Source organism: Alligator sinensis, unplaced genomic scaffold (assembly GCF_000455745.1).
Source record: "Alligator sinensis unplaced genomic scaffold, ASM45574v1 scaffold19_1, whole genome shotgun sequence".
Lineage (NCBI taxonomy): Eukaryota > Metazoa > Chordata > Crocodylia > Alligatoridae > Alligator > Alligator sinensis.
The window spans coordinates 2917456-2930293 of NW_005841916.1; the positions used below are offsets into that span (position 1 = coordinate 2917456).

The 12838-nt window shown below is 39.7% G+C and overlaps 1 protein-coding gene across 8 annotated transcripts in view; it reads left to right on the forward strand.

Moving 5' to 3' along the window:
• DCAF6 (DDB1 and CUL4 associated factor 6) overlaps nt 1–12838 on the forward strand; it is a 153916-nt gene that overhangs the window by 127452 nt on the left and 13626 nt on the right. For all 8 annotated transcript variants that reach the window (XM_014517574.2, XM_025198210.1, XM_025198207.1 and 5 more), the window contains one exon: nt 4629–4767. In XM_014517574.2, coding sequence (XP_014373060.2) covers nt 4629–4767 — 139 coding nt within the window. The remainder of the gene's footprint in view (nt 1–4628; nt 4768–12838) is intronic.

Consider the following 12838-nt stretch of genomic DNA (forward strand, 5'->3'; position numbering starts at 1 on the left):
AATGGAAATGGTTTGGACTTATGCAGTAACCACATTATCTGGATGCTCTGCTGAAACGATCAGTTATTAAATGGTTTATGTTTGAGAGCAAGGACTTTTTGTGCTACCTTTTTATTAGACCAGCCCTATCATTGGGAGTGCTATTGGACAGGCTTTCAGGCATTCTGAAATCAGGGCTTTATCACAGCATGGGAATGTGGTCAAAACACATGTGAGTCTCATCTATACTGCAAGACCATAACTATATTCTATCAGTTTATGTAAACAGAGCCTTGCCTGGTTACTTGCAAATTCAGGGAGGACCACTGTTTTCGATCGCATTTAGATTTTCTGTAAATTCTTACTGTCTAGAAACTTCCTTATAAATAATAATCTATGGTATGTGTGATGTTTCAGTATTACTAGGACAAGCACCATCAGTTGATGTCGAAATATAAATTTGCTGGAGTTGCCAAAACAGTAGCCGAGCCCGCCCCACCCCACCCTGCCTCCGGCACATATGCAGGGCACACACCCCCATACCCTCCTGAGGTGCGCACAGTGGCAGGAGCTGCCCTGCGTCGCCCAGATGAGCTGCTGGTAGCTCCGTCCCACACCCTGCCCCACCCCGGCTGTGCAGTGCCTGCCCCAGCTCCACTTCCTCCCACATCGCGGGGGCTTCAGTCTGCTGCCCCCTCCCCTTAAAACAAGAAAAAAATATATGGGGGTGCAGGAGCTGAACCTTTGAGTCAGAAGGGGTACACTTATTAAAAAAGGTTGAAATCCCCTGACACAGGTAGAAGAACTAGGCTTCTTCACAGGTCAAGTTTCTAACCCCTTGAAAAGATAAAGATTTGAGAACTAGTTGGGGGTATTATATAGCCACAGCAAACATCCGGTCCAGAACTGCATTTGTGCCCCAGCTGATTAGAGAAGCAGTGCCCTTTGATATAAAAGCTGTAGCAAATAGCTCGGCAGCTCATTCTTAATTTGGCAACCTGCTGCCATCTATGTGGGTTTCAAACCACCCTGATTTGAAACATGCTGATTCTGCTATACAAGCTTGGGAAAATTGAGAACTCTTTGTTTCTAGCACTTTGCACAGCATGTTAGTTTCTTTACTGACATGTGTGCGTTGGCATAAACCATATGATTAGAGCACTATCTAATAACACTTTTTTATTTACAGTAATTGGACAAGAATTCTATGAAAGCCTGTGCATCTAAAACTAAAAGGTGCAAAAGGCTAGAACAAAAATTGTTCTTCCAGGATAGAAGTGTGCCTTTTAAATTTAAAATCTTCTCTACACAAAGAACAGAAGAGGGAAGAATCTTGCCTAAAAAGTGTATTCTGTTGCTGGGTCTGAAGGGTCATTAGGTTAGGTCTTTCTGCTCTTTTTGGCGAGGTTTTTCCTTAATTGGGGTCCTGCCATCAACAGCAGGACTTAACTCCTAATCCCAATAACCTGAACCAAGGACAGTTTAGATACAGTCTCACCATGAGATGCAATCTTGTCTTTTCCATAAGTCCCCATCTCAGAGGTTGCTGAATCAAAGTCCATTAGTACCATTTTAATCATGGCTAAAATTTTAGCTTTCAGCAGAGCCAAATCCAAGGCAGTGGTGTTTGAAAAGCAAAGTGAGTACTTTGTTTGCATCTTCCTTTTTATAAATTCAGTACAGTACAGTATACTCTGTAGTCTTAGGCTTTTTGGATTTTTTTTTTTAAATGGCTGCATATAACCTCAGAGGGAGGAAATCAGAAAAGCCTGGCCGGAGCCATGAAAAATATGTATCACGGTGGCTGTATCTGGAAGAAGTCAGTGTTTCCTGCCATGAGGCATTGGTAATTTTTGTACCTGTGACAGTCTTTGGGCATAGACAGATGAAACAGCGGCATCAATATCAAATGAAATTGATTTAAGCTCTTTGATGTAACTGTTCCATCTGCTGTAATTGTTTTGCCTGGATGCTCCTGTAGTAATTCAAGTGTAACAAAACTGCCAGCTTTCAGAGTTAACATTTTAGGGAATTAGCACATTTGTATCAGTGTAGGAGCATGCACACTGAAAGGTTGGTTACCTCATGACAGCTGGTGCCTGCTCCACAGTGGTAGCTCTCTCCCCCATTTAAAGCAGTTAAATTTTATGGTTTTTTCCATGTCTGGATGCACCCATAGAAGATAAGTGCAAATGTGTGATATACGGCACTGCAGACTGCACCAGACTGCTGTCGTGTGCAGCACTGCGCACACCACAGATGCAGGCATTCCCTGCACTGCTGATTTGCAGTTTGATGAGGGTTTTGTCATGAGATCCTGGTGTAAAAAAACCCACACCTTAAAATAGTGGGCCAGCACATGTGGCGACAGTGTGCGCTGCTGGAAACGAGCCTGGCTGGCCAGAGCCACACACCAGGTGCTGGCTAGTCTCTGTGCTGCCACATTGCTGTGGCTGCAGCCCCTGGAGGCCCTCTGGACACCAGGAAAGGCTGCTGGAGCCAGCCCAAGTGCTGGCCCCAGCGTCCACTACTCCACCTGGGGGAATGTGTCATGCACACTAGAGAACGTGTGCATGAGCGTTTCCCAGGGACAAGCAGCAGGTATTGTCACTGCTCTTTGTTCCCAGGGAAATGCATGTTCCTGCTTGTGGGGGCGCCTTATATATGTCCATAGGATGGTAAAGTAGTTTAGCAAGAGTCTAGGATGTAATTCAGTATTACTTAGCAGATTTGTGCAAATTAATGCCTTGGCTCTTTTACTAGTGTTAACATTAATTCATTATTTGATTAAAAATAATAGTCCTAAGCTTATTCCCCCTGCTCAGTGTTTTGTTTTGTTGTTGGGTTTGTTTTGTGGGTTTTTTTGGCGGGGGGGTGGGGTTAGAGAGGGTTGTTCTGTTTTGTTTTTTTTAAGTTTAGTTAGTTCATATCTACAGGGATGTACTAGCATGTTCTGGAACCAAATATAGAAGTGTATACTCTGGAAAAGAAGAGGCCTGATTTTGTTGAATGGACTTATTTTGTTTTTAAAGCTTTGTCGCTTTTAGCCTGGTTGATAATGGAATAGCTAGTGAACTGAGGATTTCTGTCATATGCTTATCATAAATTTCTCTGTTAAAAAAAAAAAAAAAAAAAAGATGATATATAAAATGCATGCATTAAAGGATGATACAAATGTGTATGTGGGTGTAATCACAGCTGGAGTACATGGCTTCACTTAAGGTTCCATAAATATTTTGCATAAGTGCACAACACACAACCCTCCTTTACTTTCTCTTTCCTTGCAAAGGCAACTGAATGAACATAATATTGTTGCAGCCTTTAATACACAGTAAATGAGGTCAAACCTTGTTTGTTTCTTTAATGTTATCCCTAATGTCTTCGGGGTAGTCATAATGTTAGTAAATTTAAGTGTCAAAGACTAAACATCAAAGAGAAAGTAGATTAGCTCAATGTATTACAAGAAAGGGCAAGTAAAATTGAATTTAAATGGGAAAACTTAGCCTGACTTCTAGTTTGACTGTTCGAGGAAATCACTGATGAGCAGTATTGGGCTGCAGTAATGTCTCCCAAAGCAAGCTGTAAAAGTTTACCACAATTCCTGCCACAGCTACTTCAGTCCCTTACAGTTTAATACTTAATTTATATCCTCCAATGACTTGTCTCACTCTGGTTCCACCTAGACCTTCAAGAAGCATGACATCAGTCCTGAAAAAGAAAAGGGGTGAAAGAGCAAATCATAGAAGTCAAGATAGCCAAAGCTAGAGTCAGTAAGAAGTTGTAAACCTGGGGCCACAGGATGGGAGCAGCAGTTAGATGTGAAGAACTCTAAAATTCTTATGGCATCACCAAAATATAACTTCTTGAGATCAAGTAGCCATCCAGTAGAGTTTTTCAGCATGTTGCTTTACATCATCTTTTTGTTCATAAAATATTTTTTGCTATAGCTCTGTCTGCATTAGGGAGTATTTTCCCACTGTAATTAGGCTTTCAAGTCCCCTAGACCCAGCTTTTTTCTCTGTTCAAATAAGTACTGTTAAGTTTTCCTAATGTTCAATCTTGCAATAGAAGAAACACTAACAAGAAACTATCAGAAGAAAGATCTTCTTCCTAAAGCAGGGAATAATAAGAAAGTATGAGACATTTAAAATTTGATCTAATACAAAGAAAAAATTAAAGGTGGCAGCAGATCTGTTTATATTTATTGTTCTAAATAGAAAAATGTACTATTTTGCCTATATCTACCTTTTTACACTTTTGCAAGCTCAGAGTGGATAAGAGGGGGTTCTCTCTATTTAGAAAATATTCTATCTCAGTGTGATATTATATATGATTTTTGCTTGCATCCTAGAGTTTGTACCTTTAAAAAGAATGAAACAAAAATAACATGATTGCTACATGACACTGTCTTGCATGTTATTCCTGTTCTAAACCAAAATGGAAAAACTCTCAAATATGTAACTTAAACAGTTGCCGTGGAATTAGTACCTTTGCCAGACTCAGAAGCGAGTGAGTTTGAGTGGCCTGACTGAGCTGTTTTGTCACCCTTTAAATAGCACTGGTTCATTGTCTAGAAAAGGTCTGTGTGTGAAGCTTCTGGTCTTGTGTAATGGTCTTTCAATAGTGTTTTCTTTTTATGTAATTCATAGACGATCTGCTGTTGCCCGCATTCAGGAACTGTTCAGAAGGAGAAAAGAAAGGAAAGAAATGGAAGAACTGGAAACACTGAATATTAGACGTCCTTTAATAAAGATGGTTTATAAGGGTCATCGGAACTCCCGAACAATGGTACAGAATACTCGCTTATATTAAGAGTTTATCTTTTTTACTTGAAATAATGTAGATGTTCTTTCTAAAAGGGGATGTTGTGTTTCATTCAAAGAATGTTATTTGCATATTAGATCTGTAATTATGTAACTGGATATATGTCACTCATGGGCCCCCATAAGTAATCTAAAGCCACATGGTGGGGAGACACTAACTTTCTCTGCAAGTTGGGACAGCCCTTTAGTTGCTTGGCACTTGGCCCATCTGCATGATGACACATTGTGTACTTCAAAAAGAAATATAAAACTTAAGTCATGAGCTTAATGAATAACGATTAGTTCCTGATCTAGCCCCTTGACCACCTCATCTTTATATATAACACAAAGGCTGCTTACAGACATAACCCCCCCCCCCCCCCAAAAAAAAAAAACACCAAAAAAACAAAAAACCCACAAAAAACAACCAACGCTTTACTTGAAGAAACAGCACATTCATTCAAACCAGCTCCACAGCATCTGTGTAGATCAGGTGATTCAGTAGGGCTTTTTGGCACTTTTATCTAAAGCTGAGTTAATCAGCTATTAGATGAAAGTGCCAAAAAAAACAACAAACCAACCCACTAAAGCATCTGATCTGTATAGAAATTGGGCGAGCTGGGTCCAAATAACATGATGCCTCTTCTGGGCATGTACTGGCTTTGGCACGGGAACATGCTAAGTTTAAAGTAAAGTGCTGTTTTGGGTTTTTTTAAACGTCTGTAAGCAGCCAAAGTGCTTTACAAAAAGCTCTATCTATACTCACCGTGCTGCCTTTTTAATACACATTTTTTTAAGTATCCTTAGGCCCCTACTGTAGATTACAGTTTACATTTGTGCTGCGATTAACATGTTAATCACAGCATGAATAAGAAAGGTACTATATGTGCACCTGATTTAAATCACCATATAATGGGAAACAAGCCATAAAAATGTTTGACAGATACCGTAGAACATTTTTATGGCTCATTTATGTCACCTTAAATTTAACCTGTGGCTGGTGACTGAAAATCAGCTGATTAAAGTCCCCAATAGGAGAAACCAAAGACTCAGCTCCTGGCAGGGCAAGTAAAGGTTTCCCTCTGCTGGGGACTTTAAACCCTGCACTGAGCAGCTCTTGTGCAGTCCTGATTGTCAGGTGCCTGGCTTTCAATTTGCTGGTGCAGGGGGAGCCCAGGATCATCATCATAATCCTGGGCTTCTCCTGCACTGACAAGTAGGGCACGATTGGGATCTGATCCCAGAATCACATATCAGTCATGCCTATGTGGCATGGCAGGAGGCATGATTATTGGCATTGGGGTTTATATCCCATCACGCCTTTAAAAGTGTTGTGGCCGTAATTGTGTGTGGTTGGAAAACCATTGTTTTTATCACCAGCAAAAACTTGGGAAGGGCAAGCTGTCCAAATGAAAGCTAGTTATTGTATTCATATTTTTTGAAAATATTATCTGCTTCCTTCAGGTTCATTCAGGGAGCCTGTTGTTGACTGAAGAAATTTAAAAAATACAAATTTGTTAGTGCTAAAAACAAGTTAGTTTTTTCCTTTTTCTCAGATGGTAGTAGTAACTCTCAGTGGGTGGTTATGGCTGAGATGGATGCTCCTCTTTTTTTTATTGAAAGATTTACTAAATCTTTTTTTATTATTATTAATTCCAGAACTTTTTCTAAAATGTATCTTTTGGGGTCCCAAAGTGTCATAAGAATTATTGGACTTTGTAAGACTAGAGTGATGAATAAAGGGCACACACTTTTTTTCTTTATTAATAGCCTTTTTCCTGTTTTACTTAATGGTTATGGTGTTTAGAAAACATAAAATGCTAAGTGGTATTTGCTATTTTTGGGAAGTTATAGTCAAGCTACTTTGGAGGTAGCTGAGGAGGGATGATTCATCCAATTCAGTGGTTCTCAACCTTTTTAGGCTTAAGGCACCCATCACTGTACTCAAGGCACCTCTTCACAACTTTTTGAAATTGGGTGCCATTCAGTTCACAAAACTAATTTTAAATATTACAGGCTCCCTCTACATATAACCGGTATTGCACAATTAACTGGTTACCGGGAGACCAGCTACACATGCAAAGTAGCTATGACACAATTAAAAGCTCCAACCAGCTATAAAGTTAGACCTAAAAAATGTGTACTAACTTTATAACTGGTTGCTATTGAGCCTTAATTTGCATGTGTAGCAGGGCTTGTCCTTGTAGCTGGGAGCCCTGTCAGTTAACAAACAGGGCTCCCAATCACAGGGGTGCACCATCCCTGGCGTAAAACCTCTGGACCCTGGGGATTGCAGCTACCATGATGTCTAGTGCTTGGGGATGTGGGCCAGAGGATCATTGCAGGGTTGATTCCCCCCTGCCCTGGGGGTGCTGGGAAACCCCTGGGGCCAGGAGATATTGGTGATTCTCTGGCCCTAGGTGCTTCTCTCCACCCCCATGGCAAGGGGATCCCTGTGTAGTAATCCTCTGTCCTTGGGGGTTTCCCACGCCCCCAGGATGGGGTGGGGGGAGTGTCACAGCGGCAATCCTCCAAGCCAGGAAGTGCGTGGGGCTCCCAGACGCAGGAGCTTGGTTTTTGCTGGTATGGCTGGAGATGTGATTGTGTTAACTGTATGTCAGATCCCATTGCACCTTTACCTACACATGTAGAGGGGGCCACAGTGCTTATATCCTTACAGAGGGATTGGACAGTGCAGGGGAAGGAATTGGCCATTAAATAAGCCTGATCTACACATACCTACTCATCTCACACCTCACTTATCTCCTTACACCTAGTGGCACCCTGGTTGAGACTCATTGATCCAATTTCTCAGAGAGCATATTCCAGAATTTGCATAAGTAGCTTCAAAAACTGCTGGGATGAATTTTGCCTTCCTAAATGCATATTCCACTTTACATAGATATTAGTAGAAACTGGGTGACCATATCAGAGGATATAGAAGGGGCAGAATTAGATTTAATGGTGTCAAGCTTTGTATATTTTTTTTTTTTTTTTTAGAGTTCAGAAATGAATAACAATGTATACAACTGCCTTAAATTGTTACTAACATTGTAAAGTCAAGCACTCAGTGGCAGGGTGGATTTGATTTAAACCAAATCTATTTAAATCATTTAAATCACTATTTAAATCACTGGTCAGGAAGCCCCGATTTAATCATTCTTTTCTACAAAAAGTTCATTCTTGTTTGATATAACCTTAATACATATTAGTCACAACTCGGATAGATGTAAGTTCATTATTAAAAGGTACACACTATACATTTTACAGCAGTGATTTATTATGGTATTTTTTTCAGATTCATTTTGCAACTATATCAGAAAACTGAAGTATGACATTTTATTTAACTAAAACAACAAGCTGATGTATTTTAGATATTTTTCTTCATCAACAAACATATATAATTATTTGAACAAAACATGTATTTTTTTATTATTTATCAATTTTAGTTATAAATGTGAAAAATGTTTTAAACAAAAAATTAAATAGATTATTTCATCCAAGTCAACATGAGAAACTTAAAATACTGGGTTAGGCAGCAAACTCAGTCTTCACCTCCCTCTTCCTGTTTATTCATAGACTGGAAAAGAAAGACAAATTTTCCAGCTTTTTCAGTTCCCAAGTCATTTCTCAATTTAGAATGAATTAGTCTAAAAGAAGAAAATATTCTTTCTACACCTGCAGAAGAATCATAAAAAATTAGGGTTGGAAGGGACCTTGAGAGGTCACATCTACCCTCCTACTCAAAGCAGGACCAGCCCCAACTAGATCATCCCAGACCAAGCTTTGTCTAGCCAGGTCTTAAAAACCTCCAAGGATGGAGATTCCACAACCTCTCTAGGTAACCTGTTCAGTACTTCACCACTTTTCTAGTGAAAAAATTCTTTGTAATACCTCATTTAAACATCTCTTGCTGCAACTTGAGACCATTGCTGCTTGTTCTGTTATCTGTCACCGCTGAGAACATAGTTTACCCCTATCATCTTTCGAACCCTGCTTCAGGTAGTTGAAGGATGCTTTAAAATCCCCTGTCAGTGTTCTCTAGAGTAAAAAAGCCCAGCTCCCTTAGCCTCTCCTTATAAATCCGTGTAAAGAAGCTACTGCTGTTAAAAACTGGATTATCACTTCAGTAGTCTCTGATACATCCAGGTGCTTATGTGACTTCCACCAGTTCATTGGTAAGACTTTCTTTAAAACCTCATTAGCAAACGTATATTTCTTGAATGGTTCACCTTTAGCTTTGAAATTTATTATAGCTGGTATTACAGAGGGATGATTGCTGGATGCCCATGTCATAGCCAACTCTTCTACAGCAGTTAAGGATTGAGAATATTGGCAAGAAAATGAGCTGGAGATAGTGCTTGATCCATTCTTTTTTTTAATGCCTGTAATTTAACTCTGTCATTGCATATTTCTCTTTTCAAGGTCTCACTCAGTTCCTTCCAAATTTCACCAGCATCAGCAATAAAACAGTGATTTCCCAGCACTTTGTTCAAGGCTACGGCAGTAGGCTTCAGGATAGTCAGCATACATTTTATATTTTTCTTTAGCCCAACGTTGAGAACTTTGGCTATGACAGTTCCATCTATTTTGTCATAATGTTGTTCACAAATTGTCATCAGATGAGGCCAGTTTTCGATATATCGCTCAAAACAGTTCGCTACTGAGTTCCATTGCATGTCTTATGGGAGAGTTAGTTTGCTTTGTCTTGCTTTCTTCAGAGAAGCTGCTGCAAAGTGGTTGTTGTGGAAGTATTTTGCAATTTCGGCAACATCAACCTTTATTTCTGGAGCACTGAAGTCTTTGGCTAAGAGGTGCATCAAACGAGCACTGCAGCCATGACATTAGCTTGGGATTTTTTCACTTTCTTCTAGAATTTCTTATTGTCTTTGATACATATGCAGCATTGACTGTGACAGCTTCATACTAGACATTTGAGGGTTTTTTCCACAGTTTGTTAATAGCTTTTATTGCTACAGCAGAATACTTACAAGAAGTATGTGCATTTCCTGATGTATCAATTGCTTCTGTAAGGTAGACAGTAGCTTCTGTTGTTACACAAGTACATATTACTGGATCATTGTGGACATTGCTCCACCCATCAAGACTCAGGCTAACAATTTTCCCCTCTAGACTTTTTGCGCATACTTCAGTTTTTCTCATACAATTTATCCAACAATATTGTCTCAACTAGTATATAATTAGAAGTTATAATCCCTATTCCATGATGATATCTTTGAGCTTTAACATATTTTAAATTAAAACTATCTTTATATAGGTTTATTTTTTTTAAAAAGCATCTTAACAAAAATTAAAAATATGATTAAATAAAAAATCTGATTTAAATAAAACATGATTTTTTTAATTTAAAAAATCATTCATTTTTATCCACCCTGCTCAGCAGTTAAGAAATGCCACAATTAAGCTTGCTTGTGCAAACTTAATCCAGCCCAAATCTGCACATGTATTACAATACGTTCTTGAATTACATGTTCACTCCCCACACAAACCCTGGCTCATTAGTTGCATGAGATAAACAGGGCTCGATTAATAATCTCCTGTTCATTATTTTGTTTTGTCTGCGTTTTTTGTGTGATGGTAGGTCTTATTTACAATATTCTGTTTAAACCATGCTCTGAAGATAGTTATTGACTTCCTCATGGACTTTTATATGTGGTTTATTACTATTTCAGAAAACATTAATTAAATTTATTGTTAACCCCACACCCATGTAAAGGAGGTGGTAGTATTATCCCCATTTTAAAGCTGAAGAAGTGAGAGAGAAATTATGGTAATATTTTGTTGTTCAATTTTAGATGCTTAAGACTTGATTTTCAAGGGTACTTAGCACAGTCCAGCACTCGATGTACTCAAGCACAGGTCCCATTAACATCAGTTTTATATGGAAGCTCAGCCTTTTTGAACATCATGCCACAGAACCTCAGATTAGGCACCCAAAAGATAGTGACCATCTGTGGAAAGATTAGTTTAATGACTTGTCTATCATTACACGGGAATTCAGTGACAGAGGTAAGGATAGAAATTAATTTTCCATTGGTGCCTTAGCAGTTTTCAGCTTATCTTCTTGTGGTCTCCTGTTTCATTTGCTACATACCTTTCATCTTCTGCAAAAGATGTCCAAGGGATTTTAGAGATGCCAGCCTCCTTTTCTATACAAACTTGAGTCACACCAGGTCATGTCTATTTTGTGCACTGGATGAAGCAGGGGACTTGTATAAAAACTGATAAAAGCTATACCATAATATTATGCGCAAGGAGGCTGAATTAAGGTTGTACTGGCAAGTTTAATTCTAGAATTTCCTAACTTCAAAGAGCTTGAATTGGCAGCTTTTTAACATGAGGGAGGAGAGGATTGCATGCGTTTGTGTGCGTCATTTTCAAGTTTTTTTGAAAATGGGAAAAGCAAATGAGAAAAAAAATAAATCGAAATATGCAGCCCCATAGTGACAGTACATTGATCATCAGCACAGCTGAGACCTTTAGGTTCTCCAAATAGACCTCTGCCACTTGAATTACCAGAGTATCTTGTTAACAGTAGTAAGTTGTCACTCTTTGTGAAGCAAAATTAAAATAACTTTGTCAATGGTTTTCCCACACGTTTGACAGTAGAGGAATAGTGAGACCCAGATTTTTTGCCAGGCTCTGGAAAGAGAATTTTGGAGAACGAGAAGCCATGTTAGTGGATAGAAACTCTTCTGCCTGCCCAACCCTCTTCCTTCTTCCCTACCCTCCCGTCCTGTATAGATACCTGCTGTTTAATTCCCTCCAATCTGTTCCTGTTCCATTCCTCCTTCTCCACTCTTGATTTCTTGTCTCAGTTATATTAATTTTACACACCTGCCTCTCATTTCTCCCATCTTGCTTTTGTTGCCTGGCCAATTCTGGTCCTTTCCTTCAGGCTCATTGAGCACATCTACACATTCATTAATGTGCAGAAGTTACTGACCTATCACCCCTCCCTTCAACCTGTACGGAAAATCCTCAAAAAATTGCAACCCATACTAGAAAGAGACCCCATTCTTAAAAAGATCTTCCCAGAGCCACCCATCCTAGCCTTCAAACAAGCACCGAACCTCGCCAACCTCATCACCAGAAGCAAACTTCCTCAAGCCCAGAACACACCAAAAGGATCCAGACCATGCCAGGACAAGAAATGCAAAACCTGCCCCCACATCTCCACCACCCCCACTATTACTACACCCCACAACAGAGCCATCAGCATCCCAGGATCTTACAGCTGCACCTCCAGAAATGTAATATACCTCATCCAATGCACCAAATGCCCTGATGGAAAATATGTAGGAGAGACCAAACAACAACTGCGCACCAGAATGAACGCACACTGGAAATCTATCAAAGACAGAAACACCCAATTACCGGTGGGGGCACATTTCTCACAGGAGGGCCACTCTCTCTCCAATCTCTCAGTCCTGATCCTCAAAGGAAACTTACACAACACTTCCCAGAGACGAGCCTATGAGCTCCATTTCATCAACCTGCTGGATACTAGAGATCAGGGACTAAACATAGACTTTGGATTTTTGATACATTATAATCTGCCTGGCAACTGACTCCCCAGCCCAGCCCCTGGCTTCTTTACTTTTCATTCCATCCAGGAAGAGCACACACCAACTGCTGAAACTTCCTTAGCCTGACGAAGGGTTTTTGAACTCGAAAGCTTGCTTAATAACTATTCTCCAACCATTTGGGTTGGTCTAATAAAAGATATCTAATTCACCCAAGGAACCTTGTCTGCCTATGTCCTTAGACCAACACGGCTACAACCTAAACCCCTGCAGAAGTTACTGTGCATTTAGTTTATTATTTGCTTAATGAAGTACTAACGAAATGTGCAGTAACTACAATTACTGCGCAGTAGTGCCGGCATGCGTTTTTTTTAGTGAAGCTTACTGCTCAGCAGCATATTAACATGGTTTTTGTCTGGCATGCTACTGCCCAGTATTGTTAGGTTACTGCGCATTGAGCATCTTGTGTAGATGCCCATTGTGTTACAGTTCCTAACTCTAGTCTCCACA